The 14,964-nt window shown below is 40.3% G+C and overlaps 2 protein-coding genes across 3 annotated transcripts in view; one reads left to right on the top strand and one right to left on the bottom strand.

The window, feature by feature from the left end:
• Positions 1 to 465: 465 nt before the first annotated feature.
• On the top strand, positions 466 to 3,964 carry LOC139348348 (major intrinsically disordered NOTCH2-binding receptor 1-like). The gene is made up of 3 exons (XM_070988347.1): positions 466 to 609; positions 2,185 to 2,427; positions 3,773 to 3,964. The coding sequence occupies exons 1-3, from the start codon at positions 466 to 468 to the stop codon at positions 3,962 to 3,964; spliced, it is 579 nt and encodes a 192-aa protein (XP_070844448.1).
• A 1,436-nt stretch (positions 3,965 to 5,400) lies between these two features.
• slc12a2 (solute carrier family 12 member 2) overlaps positions 5,401 to 14,964 on the bottom strand; it is a 73,732-nt gene continuing 64,168 nt past the window's right edge. For both annotated transcript variants that reach the window (XM_070989829.1, XM_070989832.1), the window contains 3 exons: positions 12,792 to 12,927; positions 12,406 to 12,473; positions 5,401 to 10,312 (listed from right to left, as the gene is read on the bottom strand). In XM_070989829.1, the coding sequence (XP_070845930.1) occupies positions 10,177 to 10,312; positions 12,406 to 12,473; positions 12,792 to 12,927 (340 nt within the window). In that variant the 3' untranslated portion in view covers positions 5,401 to 10,176. The remainder of the gene's footprint in view (positions 10,313 to 12,405; positions 12,474 to 12,791; positions 12,928 to 14,964) is intronic.

Here is a 14,964-nt window from a genome sequence, read left to right as displayed (position 1 = left end):
TCACTGTTCTGTTTTGTCCAACTAACAGTCCAAACCTCAAAATGATTAAAAATACATGAAATCATTTCAGCTCTACTTTCATCAGTAAGAAAGCATCATATTTTATAAGCTCTTCATATGTTTTCTATGTTTTGCTGGAGTAAATGTGTTTAGTTACACCACTGGCAGTTTTACGTAACAGAATACTCCAATGACTTCAGCATGAATGTAGCATGCGTAAAGTAAAGCGCTGGGCCTCCACCTCTCTCTGCCTTCTATCTTTTCAGCCCTGCACTGCACTGTTGGTTCTCAGCATCAGACTCTTAATGGTCAGGTTGGGTTACACACACCTGCAAGTGATACAGGCTCATAAATATCTTGCTCTTCATTAATTATTACAGAGGTTGCAAGTTGTAGTGAGCATGTGCATCCAGCTAGGCTGCCGGCAGGTGATGAAGTCAGTGTGGATGGAGCAACAGAGCCAGGATGGACATCTCTGTTCTGCCCAACAACAACCCAGAGAAGTTCCTCCAGCTGGATGTCGGGATGTTGCCGGCCCCATATGGCATGTTTCAGGTCGGGGCGGTGATGTCCAGTCAGAGACACTGGCAGAACAGGCTCTACTCTCAGGTATGGACTGTGACAGTCACTCTGACTCTATGTTCATTTATGCTTTTGTCTCTGTGTGTCTCCCCTTTGACATGGATTGTATTTGGTTCATTAAATGTTATTCCACATTACAGATATGCCCAAATACATTATTTATGATGTGCATTTAGTCTGCATGAATGATCTTCTAGCAGAAATCATCATCACAGTCTGGAGCAGTGTGGAGATAGTGGCTTGAAACAGGAGAACATTTTAGTTAATTATTCATCAGTCATCATATCCAGGGGACAGGGGCATGGTCTAATATTTGATGGAGAATCCAGACATTTTGTGAAGAGGAAAATAACAACAGAAGGGTGGAGCTCAGTACTGTAATCAAGTAAAATGAAGTCAAGTGAAGGGAAATGAAGTTTATGTTGTCCAAAAGCAAAAAGTTTGTCCCTGACAACATTACAGTCTGTATAATTTACCACACCATACAGACCCTTGTAATCTGAGCAAATTGGGTAAAGTACAATGTTAACTAAGGTCAATTTCACACTGTGGCCTCTATCACAAAGCTGAGCCGCAACCAAGCCACAACATCAGTGATCCTGGATAGCCAGCATCTGAAACTGGCTATTCACTGGCTATATGGCTTTATCAGTCCAGCTGCCAGTGTGTTCATGTGAAGAAGGCAGAATTCTTAATGACAACAACATCATCAGAACCACGAATGAAGCAGATCTACTATCAACTATGATACGAGATCAAATGTTAATACCTGCTGGGAAATTTGATAAGTGTGACAGCAAAAAGTGATAGTCAACAAGGTGAATATAAACAATATGATCACACCACTGGAGTGAAATAAGAGGATGTTGAGACTAGAAATAATTTCCACATATTACAAGTAAGGCCATAAATAAGAGTGGGAATTATCACACATGTCTTTTGAGATTTGTTTGGTGTTTTCAACATGTTTAGCAGTACAGAGAGTACTGCGGCTATGTTTGTCTGATGATGAGCAAACTGTTGTTAATACTGTATGTGATACACTGAAAATGTAATGTTAGACTGTCTCTTCAGCCACAGTAGATAGCAGAGGACAGAGAAGGAAATAAGTTAAAGAGGAATTTCAAGACTGAAAAGAGGGATTTTCTTTAAAACTAGGTCATCTGGGTAATAGGATGTGGAAGTATTACTTAAAACCTGCTCTCCATGGCCAGAGGAAACAGAGGAAAGGCTGTAGGATTCCCTCTTGCTCTAAAGGGAAAAGCCTGCAATTAGCAGAACACACTCATTACAGCTAAATGATGTGCTGATGTTGTTTACTAATTAAAGATAAGGATGCTTTTTTTCCAACTTTCCCTGTGTTATTCTGAGCTGCAGTGACGGAAAAGAGTGTGAAAGTATCAATGCTGACAGGAATCCTCTGGAAATGAAAGAAACTTAGTCCAAATAAAATTCACATATAATTGTCATCGTGTATTTAATGAGAAAGAATTCTGATTTAGGTACCTTGTATATCTCCAGCGTCCCCTCTGTTGTGTTGAAAGCCGAAAGGAGGCTGTGATGAGAATTCAAATCTGTGCCTCACTGTCTCCACAGAGGAAGGGGAGGATAAGCACTGAAAGCAGGTCTCCTCCATCCCCAGAGGGCACTCCTGTGGTGTTTGTGGACAGATACCTGGAGAAGCACATCGCTCCAGTCACTTTGACGTCCAACATTAAAAGGAACCCTCTGTTCATGGCCATAAGATCGATGGATGCAGCAGACAACAAGAAGTCCAAGCCGTCCTGGACTGTCAAAGAGTACGACACACAAACAATCCACGGCAACCTGGCAGATTTTTTAAAGGTAACTTGTGGACAGTAAGAGAGGCTGTGGATGACTGACAAGCTTAATGGGTGTTTGGGACGGATGATGTCTTAAGTACTTACCTTGTGGTAATTTGTTTAATTAAAGTAACTGACACACAGAAAACCTGGGACAAGGTATTCTAGCAAAGGAGTAGGAGAAGTGATTGGTTTCAGGGGTCTATTTATTATTATAGTGCTCTGTAACTGACGGGTGCTACAAGGGGACAGGTTTTAGGGTGGGGGTTCAATAAGTACAACACAAACCAGATAATCCAACCCTGTGTGGCTAATGGTCTGCAACAGCATCCCACTCATCAGTACTTTTTACCAGGCAATATCAAATACATATCCAGGTATCCAGAAAAGCAGATGCAATCAGCTATGTGATGTCACGTCATCCATCAGTTGATAAAATGAATACAATTATTGTTATTAAATTATTTGTTTACTTTTTAGATTTTGTATATTTATATTTGCATTTGTACTGTCTCTCTGAATTATTTCCTGACTTGTACCTCAATTTTCTCAATTTAATCATATATCTATTTCCCATTCCCTCTTTTAATGTCACACTTATAAGGATGGGCACTAACTGACACATGGCAAAATACTGTGTCCAGCAAACACTGCGTCTGGAATCAGTTTTGAGCTGCTGTAAGAAGTCATTGTCTGCTTGCACTGCCACCCACTGTTCATTCTGAACTTAACTAAGATCTCTTACACTCCATCTCAACTAGACTGCTTAAAGATGTTTTACTCTTAGTTTGCATTTCTTTGCCAGATATGATTAACTTGTCTTTATCAACAGGCTGTGAACCACAGTCCTTTAAAGTAGCTGCAGTTAAACCTCTTCTTAAAAAGCTACTTTTGATCCACGAGTTTTAGCCAACTATAGACCTACATCTGACCTCCACTTTTAATAATAATAATAATAATAATAAACATCTCTCTCTCTCTCTTCCGTTCTTGCACTTCACATAATAGAGTTTACAGCGCTAACAGTGGCAGATTGACCATCATCACAGTCTTTTTTGAAACAACAGGTCTTCGATTCCTCACAGGAGTAAACAAAACAGACTTCTCATTTCTAACTGATGACTGTGGATTTTGACAGCTAAAATGATGACTCTCGATAGCAGATTTCACAAGACCACATTCTGACAGAGACAGTGTTATGTAGGGAAGTTTTGTGGTGAGTGAGCTAATAGCTAAGTAGCTGAAAATGATAAATTCAGAAGGAGAATTTGTGAAGGAGTGCCTTGTCAACCCTGGAATCACAGGGCTTCTTCGTACCTGATGATGTTTCATAAAGCTTAGTTTCATTTTCTTTGCAGGAGGAAGAGAAGACTGCTAAAGATCTGGACTTTTGGCTTGAGGATCTCTACACACCAGGATTTGACTCTTTACTGAAGAAGAAAGAAGCAGAACACAAGAGAAAAAGACTTTGTAAAATTCTTTCTTCCATCATTTTGTCCATTTGTGCAGTACTTATTGTCATCATAGTACCAGTTGTGGTTCTACAGAGGAAAAACTGATCGATGAAGACGTTGCCATTGTATAATAGATCTTTAAGGACCTCATCCCTCCATAAGTGGTGGCCATATATTGTTTTGTTCTTATTTCACTTCGACATAGAACTAGAACCAGAAAAGAGTCATAGTGAACATGTTATGGTAAAACAACTGTTGCAGACTCTCTGGATATGATGAATATCTACAGCAAATTTTGTGGTAATGCAGCAAGTAGTTGCTTAAATATCTGGCTCTACGCTAAAATGTTAGGAATACAGACAGATGACCAGTGAAGAAAAAGGTTGCAGATGAGGACTAGTTAAATCTTAAATGAATATTTCTTTGCACCATGAAATCTGACACATCATACTGACTCTCATGTTTGTGTAAACTCTGGATATACACTAACATGGATATGAAACATGGACATAGCATCCATGAAGTCCCAGTAGGCTCCTGAAGGGATGCCTTGGTTTTATTTGACTTTAATGCGTACTTGCAGAAAACCTACATTTGAAGGGTGGAGCCTAGTTGGAACGATGGAAAAGTAACAACCACCATGCTCAAAGGGAAGGGAAAACCCTCCTGAAAACAACGTGGAAGATGATGTAGTCACACAAAAGATCAACTGGCTCTACAAGCAACTTCAGCAACTGAAAGTCCGGTTTTTGCTGACCTCCAGTGGTTGAACTTCACACCTTGCTGCAGTGATGGAATGTGTACTGCAGGGGACACCGTGACATCACAGTTGGGTGTGGTTACAGGTGCAACAGAGCATCAGCATAGGATATTGAAACTATCCATCTATCCATTTTCTATGCCGCGGGGGCCGGAGCCTATCTCGGCTGTCGACGGGCGGGGTACACCCTGGACCGGTCGCCAGCCGATCGCAGGGCACATACACACACCATTCACACTCACACTCACACCTAGAGTCACCAATCAACCTAATGAGCATGTTTTTGGTCTGTGGGAGGAAGCCGGAGTGCCTGGAGAACCCACGCATGCACGGGAAGAACATGCAAACTTCACACAGAAAGGCCCGACCCGGGAATTGAACCTGCGACCTTCTTGCTGTGAGGCACGCGCACTACCTGCTGCGCCACTGTGCAGCCCCATATTGAAACTAACTTAAGCCTTAAGTATGGAAGACGAAAGCAGTCAAAGTAACAGTATATTTTTTTTGTCACATCATCTCAAGATCACAACTTCATTAAACCACCTTCATTCAACCTGTGATCTCAAAGAAATCTCAAAATGAATTTGTAAATCTGTTTCTAAATCCATTTATTTTCATCATTAAACTGTATGACTTCTTTAATTTGTTTGTTTGGCACTTTCCATTCTGAGGTGAACTGATGTTAAGTTTTAGCAGATGCATTATTTTCTTTGCATCGTCTTCATTTCCTGCCCATTCAGTGACAGCATTAACAATAAAGAACACAAAAGGAGACGTCAAATATAACGGATTTCATTTGATTTATTTATTGCAATAAAGATGTACAAAGTATTGGTAATCATAAATGTTAAAATGTTAGAAAAAGCATATCTGTGACTGTTAACAGTACAGTGTATCAAAACATTACTGCTTCAACCAGCTGGGTCGATTCCATCCACATTTGTGTGAAAGCAGGAGAAAACAGGTTTGATCTGCTTTTGTTGTCATGTCTTTTCTTCAAAAGGCATTAAAAAGATAGAAATACACAGACTCAAAAAGAGAAAAAAGACACAATTTGCTAAAATCAAAAGGCAACAAAAAATAAAAGAAAAAAAAAATCAACATGCAAATTAACTTACAACCAAGTCCAAGATATTAAAGACAAAACCAAAAAACATGGAGAAAATTATAAACTAAAATAAATATCTTTCTCCATATTGAAATTCGACATAATTATTCCTCTCCCTTAATTTATGCCATGAGACTACTGAGTTTATTTACAGGTTAGTTTATGTTTGCAATGTGGATGACGTCAACCACCATGAGATATCAAGACCATTATGATTTTGTTACACTGTCATCCATCATCATCACTTGACACATGATGGATGGGGGCTGGAGAGGAGGGTGGGCTTTGGCAAAAAATACATACAATAATTAGGAGATGTCAAATGATGACATGGTGGCTGACTTGTGAGTACAGTTGACATTTGGTTTCTTCAGTAGAACACAGTAGTATTGTCAGACAGGCTTTAGAATCTATCTATCAGGACATAAATGAAGAAAACAACACACACATACACTATTATTTGGTTGTAAAATGTTGACAGGAGGTCTTTTTGTTTCACTTAATGTGACATATCAAAGACAAAGATCCCCTCCAGGTCGGACTGATACATTTATATATGTGTATATATAGGCATATATATATTCTTTATTATACAAATATAGAGTAACCCGTGGTCTTGTTTGTAATGTTGTTCCTCTGTAACAGCAAAGGAGAGTGAGTGCTTCACAGCAGAACAATGAACTAGTTTTAAGATACAGTCCTTGACTTTATTATAGTGCACAATAGCGCCCCCAGATGTCAGAATGTCCCACTAGCTCACTGTTGTTTTGAAACCAGTGCTGTCCAAAATGTATACGACATACAAATTTGACAAAAAGTACAGTCTGAACTGTAGAAGAACCATCACGTTATATTCTACTAGCAGTTACTATGTAAGAAATCGATGTACAATTGATTTGTACCTTTCGCAGGAAATGATGCAATACTCAAGAGACATGAATCAAACTGTAGCTTTGAATCGCTGCAGGTGATTTAGTGTTGCACTTGAATAAAGTCTGGTGAATATCAAAAAACAGCAAAATCAAAGCAACAAAGGCAGAGATATCTTGACTTTTAGTCCCTCGTTTGGGTCAAATATAAAGTATGCAGTTTTAGTATGTACATTTATGGTTGCGCTCGGTTCCTCAAAACAAAGTGAAAATTAAATTCAGTCAAATTAGATCTGGTCTGGTTGTCAACATGTCTGAGATCCAAATGGATGCAAAAGGGACTCTGTCAGCTCTCGGTCTGTCTGGGATTGGGACTCTTCTTTTAAAGACAGGTTTATATACATGTGATGTTCGGGAAGGTTTTCCACAGGTCTAAACCCCTGACCCAAAGACCTTTAACAATGAGCTAGGAAGATATCATGGCATTTTGGGGGCCCTGTTGTGTGCTATAAATGAACCAGGCATAGTCTTTGACTGTGCTTTCAAGGATATAAAAAGGGTTACAGTTCCTGGCCCAGTACATGCTCTTCACATACTTGGAAAGTACTCAGGGTATATTTAATACACTGGTGACCGTGAGAGTGTATATAGTTAATGTGTTCGTTCTGAATGCTTATATACACCCATAACAACAGCAGTGTTGAATGATGGGATGCAGCTGTATGAATGCTAACAGCACAATGAAGCTGACAGTACAATGCACTGTGCTAACTGCAGTCCAAGCAGGAAACAATTCATATTCATGAGAATGGAAAAGAGAGGGAGACTATGTATGCTAGCTCCTTGCGGTAGTGTTCGTTATTATACAGTACATTCAACTAACCTAAGAATCGTGTCACATTCCTCCGTTGAAATTGCATACAGTAAAGGACATAAGTACATAAAAGTAACAAGCTAAATGCTAAACCTGTCTGTTTCGAGGGGAAACGCAGAGAAAAAGTACATAACAAATAAACAAAACCCTGTTTTATTACATTAGTTTTGTGACAGTTTTTAAACAATATCCATAATTGCCATTAGCCATAATAGAGCTTTTTCTTTTGAATTGTGTTGTTTAGGTTAACTGGAAGAATGGGACCATCCACAATGAGCTGTGCATTATCCTGCTTACACCATTATTCATGAGCCAAATGGAATTATTCATTTTGCTGGGCAATCCACTCAAACAGAACATTTATGTGGGCGCTACTTAAGCCAATTTGATTATCCATGCAAATGTGACTGCTGAAGTGTTTCAGTAGTCCATGTGTGATTTCCTTTAATTACTGTACAGATGTTGGCTGTAACCTGGCTTGCAACGGACTTCAAAACTTACCGGTACCTTCCACTTCATTCTTTATTTTGACCTTTACTAAGACTCATCAGATTTCTTTACTTGCCTTCCTATTTTAATGAATTGGTACTCTGTGTTTGGGATGCATTTTTTCCTCATGTTGAGACATTTTCAACTCCTATGGGTTTTTACCTGAAATTGGGCTGCCCAGTGTGAACTTGCATCCACCTGTGTCTTTGCATTGTTTTTCTAAGCAAAGGCAGCGCTCCTAAAGGTCACTTTGCATTCAATCTGAACACACCTTTAGAATAAATGGAGCTTAACCACTCCAGAAGGTGGCAGTTCCCAATTAGTAACAGCAGAAACCAGTTTAATTTAGCACAATTATGTCTAAATTAATCTGGCCAAGTCAACACTGTGTATGACGATGTTAGAACAGGGGAATACATTAACCTATTCAGAACCTCAGTTTTTAAAATGGTCTATACATGGATTTTCTAGGAGCCATGGTACCCTTAAAAAGATTACAAGCAAGTGTTCTTGTAGGAAATAAAGGAACTTGCCTAAAGTGCTCCTTAAATGAACTGAGGCGAGTAGATCCTTTCACGTGAAGGAACAATGGACTTTTATTACAAGTACTTACGCAACACAAGCTCTTATGCATAGAGGTATATCTTCACTTAGCCTTGACACATTCTAATGTCACATTCTTCCTGCCAGCAAGTCTTCCAATGTGAAGCTTGTGTGTCGTTCATTCTCTCTGCTCTTCTAGGCTTTGTGGGAATGGGAGACCAGCAGTCCATCATACACCCAGACAAACGAGCAGCGAGACAGGTGTGCGAGACAGGAGTGCAAAACCCAAGACTACTGTGGCGCCAATGCTGGCAAAGTGGAATATGTTACCATCTGTTGATTAATCACTTCACCAGCAACACGCAGGCCTACAGTAAGCACTGTAACAGACGAATGCAGGTGGACTAGGGGAGGAAAATTAAGATGCATATACAGCATAGAAGACAACTGTGCTGAAAGGCTTCTACTAACATGTTACTAATGGATCGCTATCTGCATTTACCCACAAACCGTCCAGCCAGTATGGCTTATAAGAGAAAAGGACCACATGACAATCGTTAGTTCTAGCATTAAGGCAAAGTTTTAACTAGCTTGTTGGGCAGAGCCGTTCCTTCTCAGGGGAGGAACCATACACGTGGACAAAGAAACCGTTGTTGAAAGAAATCCATAATTTAGGCTAATGGAAACCTACGTTCACATCTTTTCTGACAAACAACACGATCTTAAGTTTAAGACCCGTACGAACCTTTTTTTAGGCAATGTGCCTAAAAGATAAATTGTGTCTTGTGTTGAGTAGCTGAAGCTGTCGTAAATATTCAACAGCTTTAAAAAGGAAGACTCAAAAGTGAATAAAAAATAAAAACCCAAAATAAACACATTGATTAGGGTGAAAAAGAAATGACAGAGAAAGTCTTCATGCAATTAAGTGGACACCCTTCATTAAATTCATGCAATCCACTCGCATAAATACAATGCTCCAACTAAGAAAGAATCACATTTAAAACTCAATAAAACTAACTATTATTATCAATATTTACCACTATAATAGGTAATATTGTCAATCTAGATAGAGATTATAATTATTTCATCTGATTCAACCGGAAGGCACATCCATAAGGCTTTAGACGGTGTTGCAAAGCTTTCTGCATGGTTCTCTCCCAATATTTAAGGAAACAAGAGGGTGATTATTGCTGCATCACAAACACAACAACTGGTCCAATTAACAAGTATGACATCAAGATATTCCATATCATGAGAACAATGTGGACATTGTGCACGACTGCTTTGGAGCCTGAGAGAAATCAATTTTGACAAAACTTAAATTTTTATGAGAAAATTAGAAGAAACTAGAGCTACAAGAGAAAAACCCAGACATTTTGGAATAAATAGAAAGAAAGGAGCAGAGTGGCCAACCTTCCAACCACCCCCTGCCCCAACCCTGACATTCCTCTATCACTTGTAGGGCTTTTACACATCTCAACCAATATCACTACCTTCATCTTTATTCATATTGCCAGCATTGTTTCCATCAGTGGCTGTGTTTTCTACCATCTCTGGAGTGTATGTGGTGCACCTCTAGGTTTGGACTGGAACTGGGATGTGTATGTGAGTCTGCTCCCAGAAGCAGAAGTGGATGTGAGACTTAAAAACTTGGATTTTCTTCTCTGTGTGTATCTAAGAGTAGAACGTGAGGACACTCTGGTGGTTGCCACGCACCAGGAGGATGGGCGGCAGGTCCTTAGACAACACCTCCAGCCAGGCCATGTACAGAGCGCTGGACACCGCCCCCTTCCTGGCCAACGGCAGGCTCCTGCACAGAGGAAGAGGATGCAAGAAAAAGAGAGGGCAAGCATTAACAGGCAGCTTTCACTCAAATTCACTGATAACACAACCAATACCATTGAAACTTATTTGAAGACCGGAAATAACACACTTTACCACACTCAAGTTAGCTTTGTTTACAATTCCAAAGAACACGGTGGAGGTCTGATTGATTCATTTAACTTATCCTCGTCCTCCTGATCTAATTCTGTAGGTGAGGAAGTTGTGGGTGGAGGTGAACAGCCCACCAGCTCCATTAGTCTCTACAGCTCTGTATTCTGCTGTATTCACTGATGCTGGGACGACACTTCACACAACCTTTTCAAGCAGTTTCAAGTTCTGAGCGAAGGTTTCCAAGTTTCAATCCTAATAATTAACGAGCATCATCAGAGCAGCTCTGATGAACACCTCTGAACCTGAAGCTCTGTGGCCAAATTTACAAATTCCCATAATGCTGCAGAGTAAAGGTAGCTGTGTCCCATTCAGAGGACACTGCTACACTACAATGACATGTCAACTAAAGGCTAAAAGGCTGAACCAGCATCTCTTCTCTCCATGATAAGATCTACAGAGGCGGCATCAGACTGTCATCCCAAAACACCCAATGAGCCAGGAGTGAAAAGGATTTTGATGCTACCCCAGATGCTTAGGGCAGGACAACAACTCGAGTTTATTAAATTACTGATATGCGAATCTCTACTAGATGCAGCTATACTAAGTTTCTTCATCCCAAAGGTTTCGAGTCCTGCCAATTCAAGTCCTATACTTTCCAGGTTACCAGGTGTTCAGACAGAAGACAGCCCTGTGTTAAACAATGAAAGGGGCTGCACTGAAGAACCACTAAGAAGATGAAATAAGTTCAAGGAATGCCAGTTTGCATCATAGGTTCATGACTTTGTGCAGTGCTCCTTCAGAGCTTTATAACACTATGAAACAGGATTTTACTGCTTTGAAAAGTTATCATGGTCACAATCATTTCATCTCCGTGCGTAACATACAGCAATCCAGCAGGAATGTGTGCTGAGGGCGACAGCTGAGCCAGGTTCAGCTTTCAGTCCATACATCCCTGTGTTTTGTTGTAAACGCTCTTTGTGCCAGGACTGCTGTGCCATCAGTGGCCTTGTTGAATTGAATGACAGGGCTGCGTTTCTTTTGTCTCCTCTCACAACTAATATTGGCCTGAACACTGAACACACCTTTAAGTTCAAACAACATGTCGTCTCATGAGTCGTGAGCAGCCGCACTGAAAAGCGCAGTGACAACCCTACATTCATGCAGTGGGGCAACACACAACGATCATGACTGTGGGGATAATGGTGGAGGCGAGGCTTTTAGAAAGTCTCTCCTGAAAAACTGACTGTCTACTAATACTGTGCATAGGTATCACCAAGTACGATTTAGTTATAGAGTTTAGGTGAGTAGAATTGCTGCAGTGAACACAACTGAGCTGTCGCTACATTACCTGCAGCAGCAACTTCTTGTCACTCACTGCATTTCCTTTCATTTGTGACTCCTGCTGCTTCCTGACCTCCACCTCACCCACAAGCACCTCTATGTCTGTGTCTTCATCTTTCTCCTGGTTGTTGCCATGATTCACTGTAATGCTCCACTGATCAGCAGGCTCATTCATATGCAGCAACATTAATGGGCAGCTATGCATTGACCATTTATGGTTTATGGTGTTGATATGAGGATGATCCACGTGTGCACATATCCAGGTGGACTGTGAATTAGAAATGGAACATTGCCTGCAGGTGTGCGTACACATGGTTTTATAAGCCAGTTTTTTGTTTTTTTTGGGGGGGGGGTTTAGGCACATGCACACTTTTAGTATGGATCCCATGTATTGTTTTATGAATGAGACCCCAGGAGAGATCATATGGTCTCAGTTGGTATATAAGAATGATCTCTTAAACACTCCTACATTAGTTCAGTGGGATGAATCAACATCTTAAAACAAAAACAAACACACGCACGCACGCACGCACGCACGCACGCACGCACGCACGCACGCACGCACGCACGCACGCACGCACGCACGCACGCACACACACACACACACACACACACACAGCAGCTTACATGACGATGAGGTTGGCTGTGCTTGAGTGCTCCTTCAGCAGTTCGTTGAGTCTGATCTGACGATTAGTCTGAAGAGCAAAACAAACAGGTTTAAACATTCAGCTATCAGCTTACCAGATAATCATCACAAGCTGCTGCGACAGTGACTGTGAGCCAGCAGCACAGCTCACAGCTCATCTACACTCAACTGTTTCCACTCTGTTCACAGAACCAGTTCAACTGGGCTGCAGTGGATTAGAAAAGTATTCACTCTCTGCCTCGTCATGTGCCAAAAGGCTCTGGAAGATGTAATCATATGACACTGTATGACAACGTATTTAAACTCCTGAATCTAAAACAGACAGAATGACACAGCAGTGAATCATAGTGAGCAGCAGCGTGCTGACCTTGGCGCGGTACAGCTCCAGCTCATTGTCGGTGATCCTCCAGGGTTCGCTGTTTTTCAGCCTCTCAGCTGCCTCCTGCTCCATGTCGTCTTCCTTCAGCCGATATGGCTCGATCAGCTCCTCAAAGGCGGCCGTGCTGCACAACAACAGCTTCATGGTTATTTTCTCTTGTAAATGATATGGTCAAATCAAGCAGAGATTTAAAGCAAAACTCTGGTTTATTAGAAGTTCAGTTGTATTTTGAAGTTCTGGCCATTGTTTCTATCAGCTTTGTCGGTGATGTTGATACCAAGTCATCCATCAGGTAAAGAACCACGAGCAGAGCCACTTTATGTGGAGGGCAAACTGAAAGGAGCACGGCTAAAATATTGCTAATAATCAATTAGAATAATTGTGTACAGCTATGGTTAGAGCAGTAGGACAAAGCAGAAGCAGGAAACTGATTTGTAAACTGTGATGGATGTTTACAACTGACAGTTCAGGTAATGACTTTACAGTTCTTTGTTTTCACTTCCAAACAAGTTGGACTAGCCTTTCCAACCTGTCTGATCATCTGTGTCTGACTTCTTTTTGGTGATGTGGTGATGTTACCATGCTCCCACATCTCAGATATTTACGTAGTGGGTACAATTTTATATTAATAACAATGATTGACAAACCTACAAAAGTAAAACCCACATGTAACTGATCCTTTAAGTTACAGGAGAAAGACAAAACAACACTGTTATTCACCCACATCACCAAGTTATGTGGAAATACTACAACCCTGACTCCAAAAAAGTCGAAAACATGAATAAATTGTTTTTGACATAAACTCAATAGAGAACGATATGAAGACAAATTAGTTAATGTCTGACTTCATCAGTTTCATTATTTTTTGTAAATATCTGCTGATTCTGAATTTTATGCAGCAGCATGTTTCCAACAAGTTGGGACAGAGACACTAAAGACTGGGAAAGTTGTGGAATGCTCCAAAAACACCAGACTTTCGTATTTTTGGTAAGTATTGTTGAGCTGAGTTGAGCAATTCGACTTAAGTGGCAAATACAGGATGTTATAAAAACTGAATTGGACCTCAATGGGAAAAAGGTTCCCCAGACCTGCTTTATGTCATCAAGTTCCTTCTAAAATCAATATATCAATATAGATAAATGGATTTAAATGGGTGGATCATTATTTGTTCAAAGTGAAATATAATCTAAATATTGCACTGACGTCATGTCTTTACACAAACAAACCACATGAGGGTGGCAACGACCCAATCCTCCACTGGCCCTCTGGTCATAGATTGGTCCATAGATATCATTTTTTATTTATGCAGGCTTATGACAGATGGGAAACACTGTACTTGAAGTATTCATACAGGAAAGATGAAACCTATCGATGGAAATGAATAATGGTTTTCTTCTGCCTTTTACATGAATTCTCTTTACACAGAAACATTCCACTAACATTACAACAACAAGAGTTAGGATACCAAATCAGGCGCCTTATTTAGACATGGGTAAAGTTGGATTTCTGCTGTTGCAAAATTCTCTATACAGTATGATGCTGAGCCATATGTCAGGCCTCTGTACCATGTTATGTAGGTTCAGTGTAATTCAAAGAGGAAAGGACTATGGGAAAGAATAGAAATGGAACTTCACAAGTGTTATATTTATACTTTTAGCAATCATTTCCATTGGTCACAATAACATTTTACCTGCACACCATTGCTGGGATCTGGAGACATGATGAGTATGCTGGACACATTTTTACAAAAGAGCACATGAGCCAATGACCAGAAAACTTGAATCCAAATTTAAAACCAGTTTTAACTGAATGCCAACATTCTCTTGTAGACATCTGTGAAATCTTAAAAGTGCTACTTCCAGGTTCAACTTCGACCTACTAGACTTGAGTAGATGTGCATACACTTACTTTCACAATCTGATGGAAAATGATGATGGACATTTACTTACTGAGTTTGAGTTGAGTTGAGCAAGTCGACTTAAGTGGCAAATACAATTAACTTAAACTGGGGATTTGTTCAAAAATCTGCATGACTGTGTAAAACCATGATTACATGTTCTTGAGACCGGGGTGTGATTTAAACTCAGTGGCGGAGAGAAACAGGCCTTTATTAAGTTTTCTTTCCTCTTTTTCTCCTGCATCCAGATTTATGCAGACTCTT

Source organism: Chaetodon trifascialis, chromosome 20 (genome assembly GCF_039877785.1).
Source record: "Chaetodon trifascialis isolate fChaTrf1 chromosome 20, fChaTrf1.hap1, whole genome shotgun sequence".
NCBI lineage: Eukaryota > Metazoa > Chordata > Actinopteri > Chaetodontiformes > Chaetodontidae > Chaetodon > Chaetodon trifascialis.
This window is presented reverse-complemented; position numbering and strand designations above follow the sequence as displayed.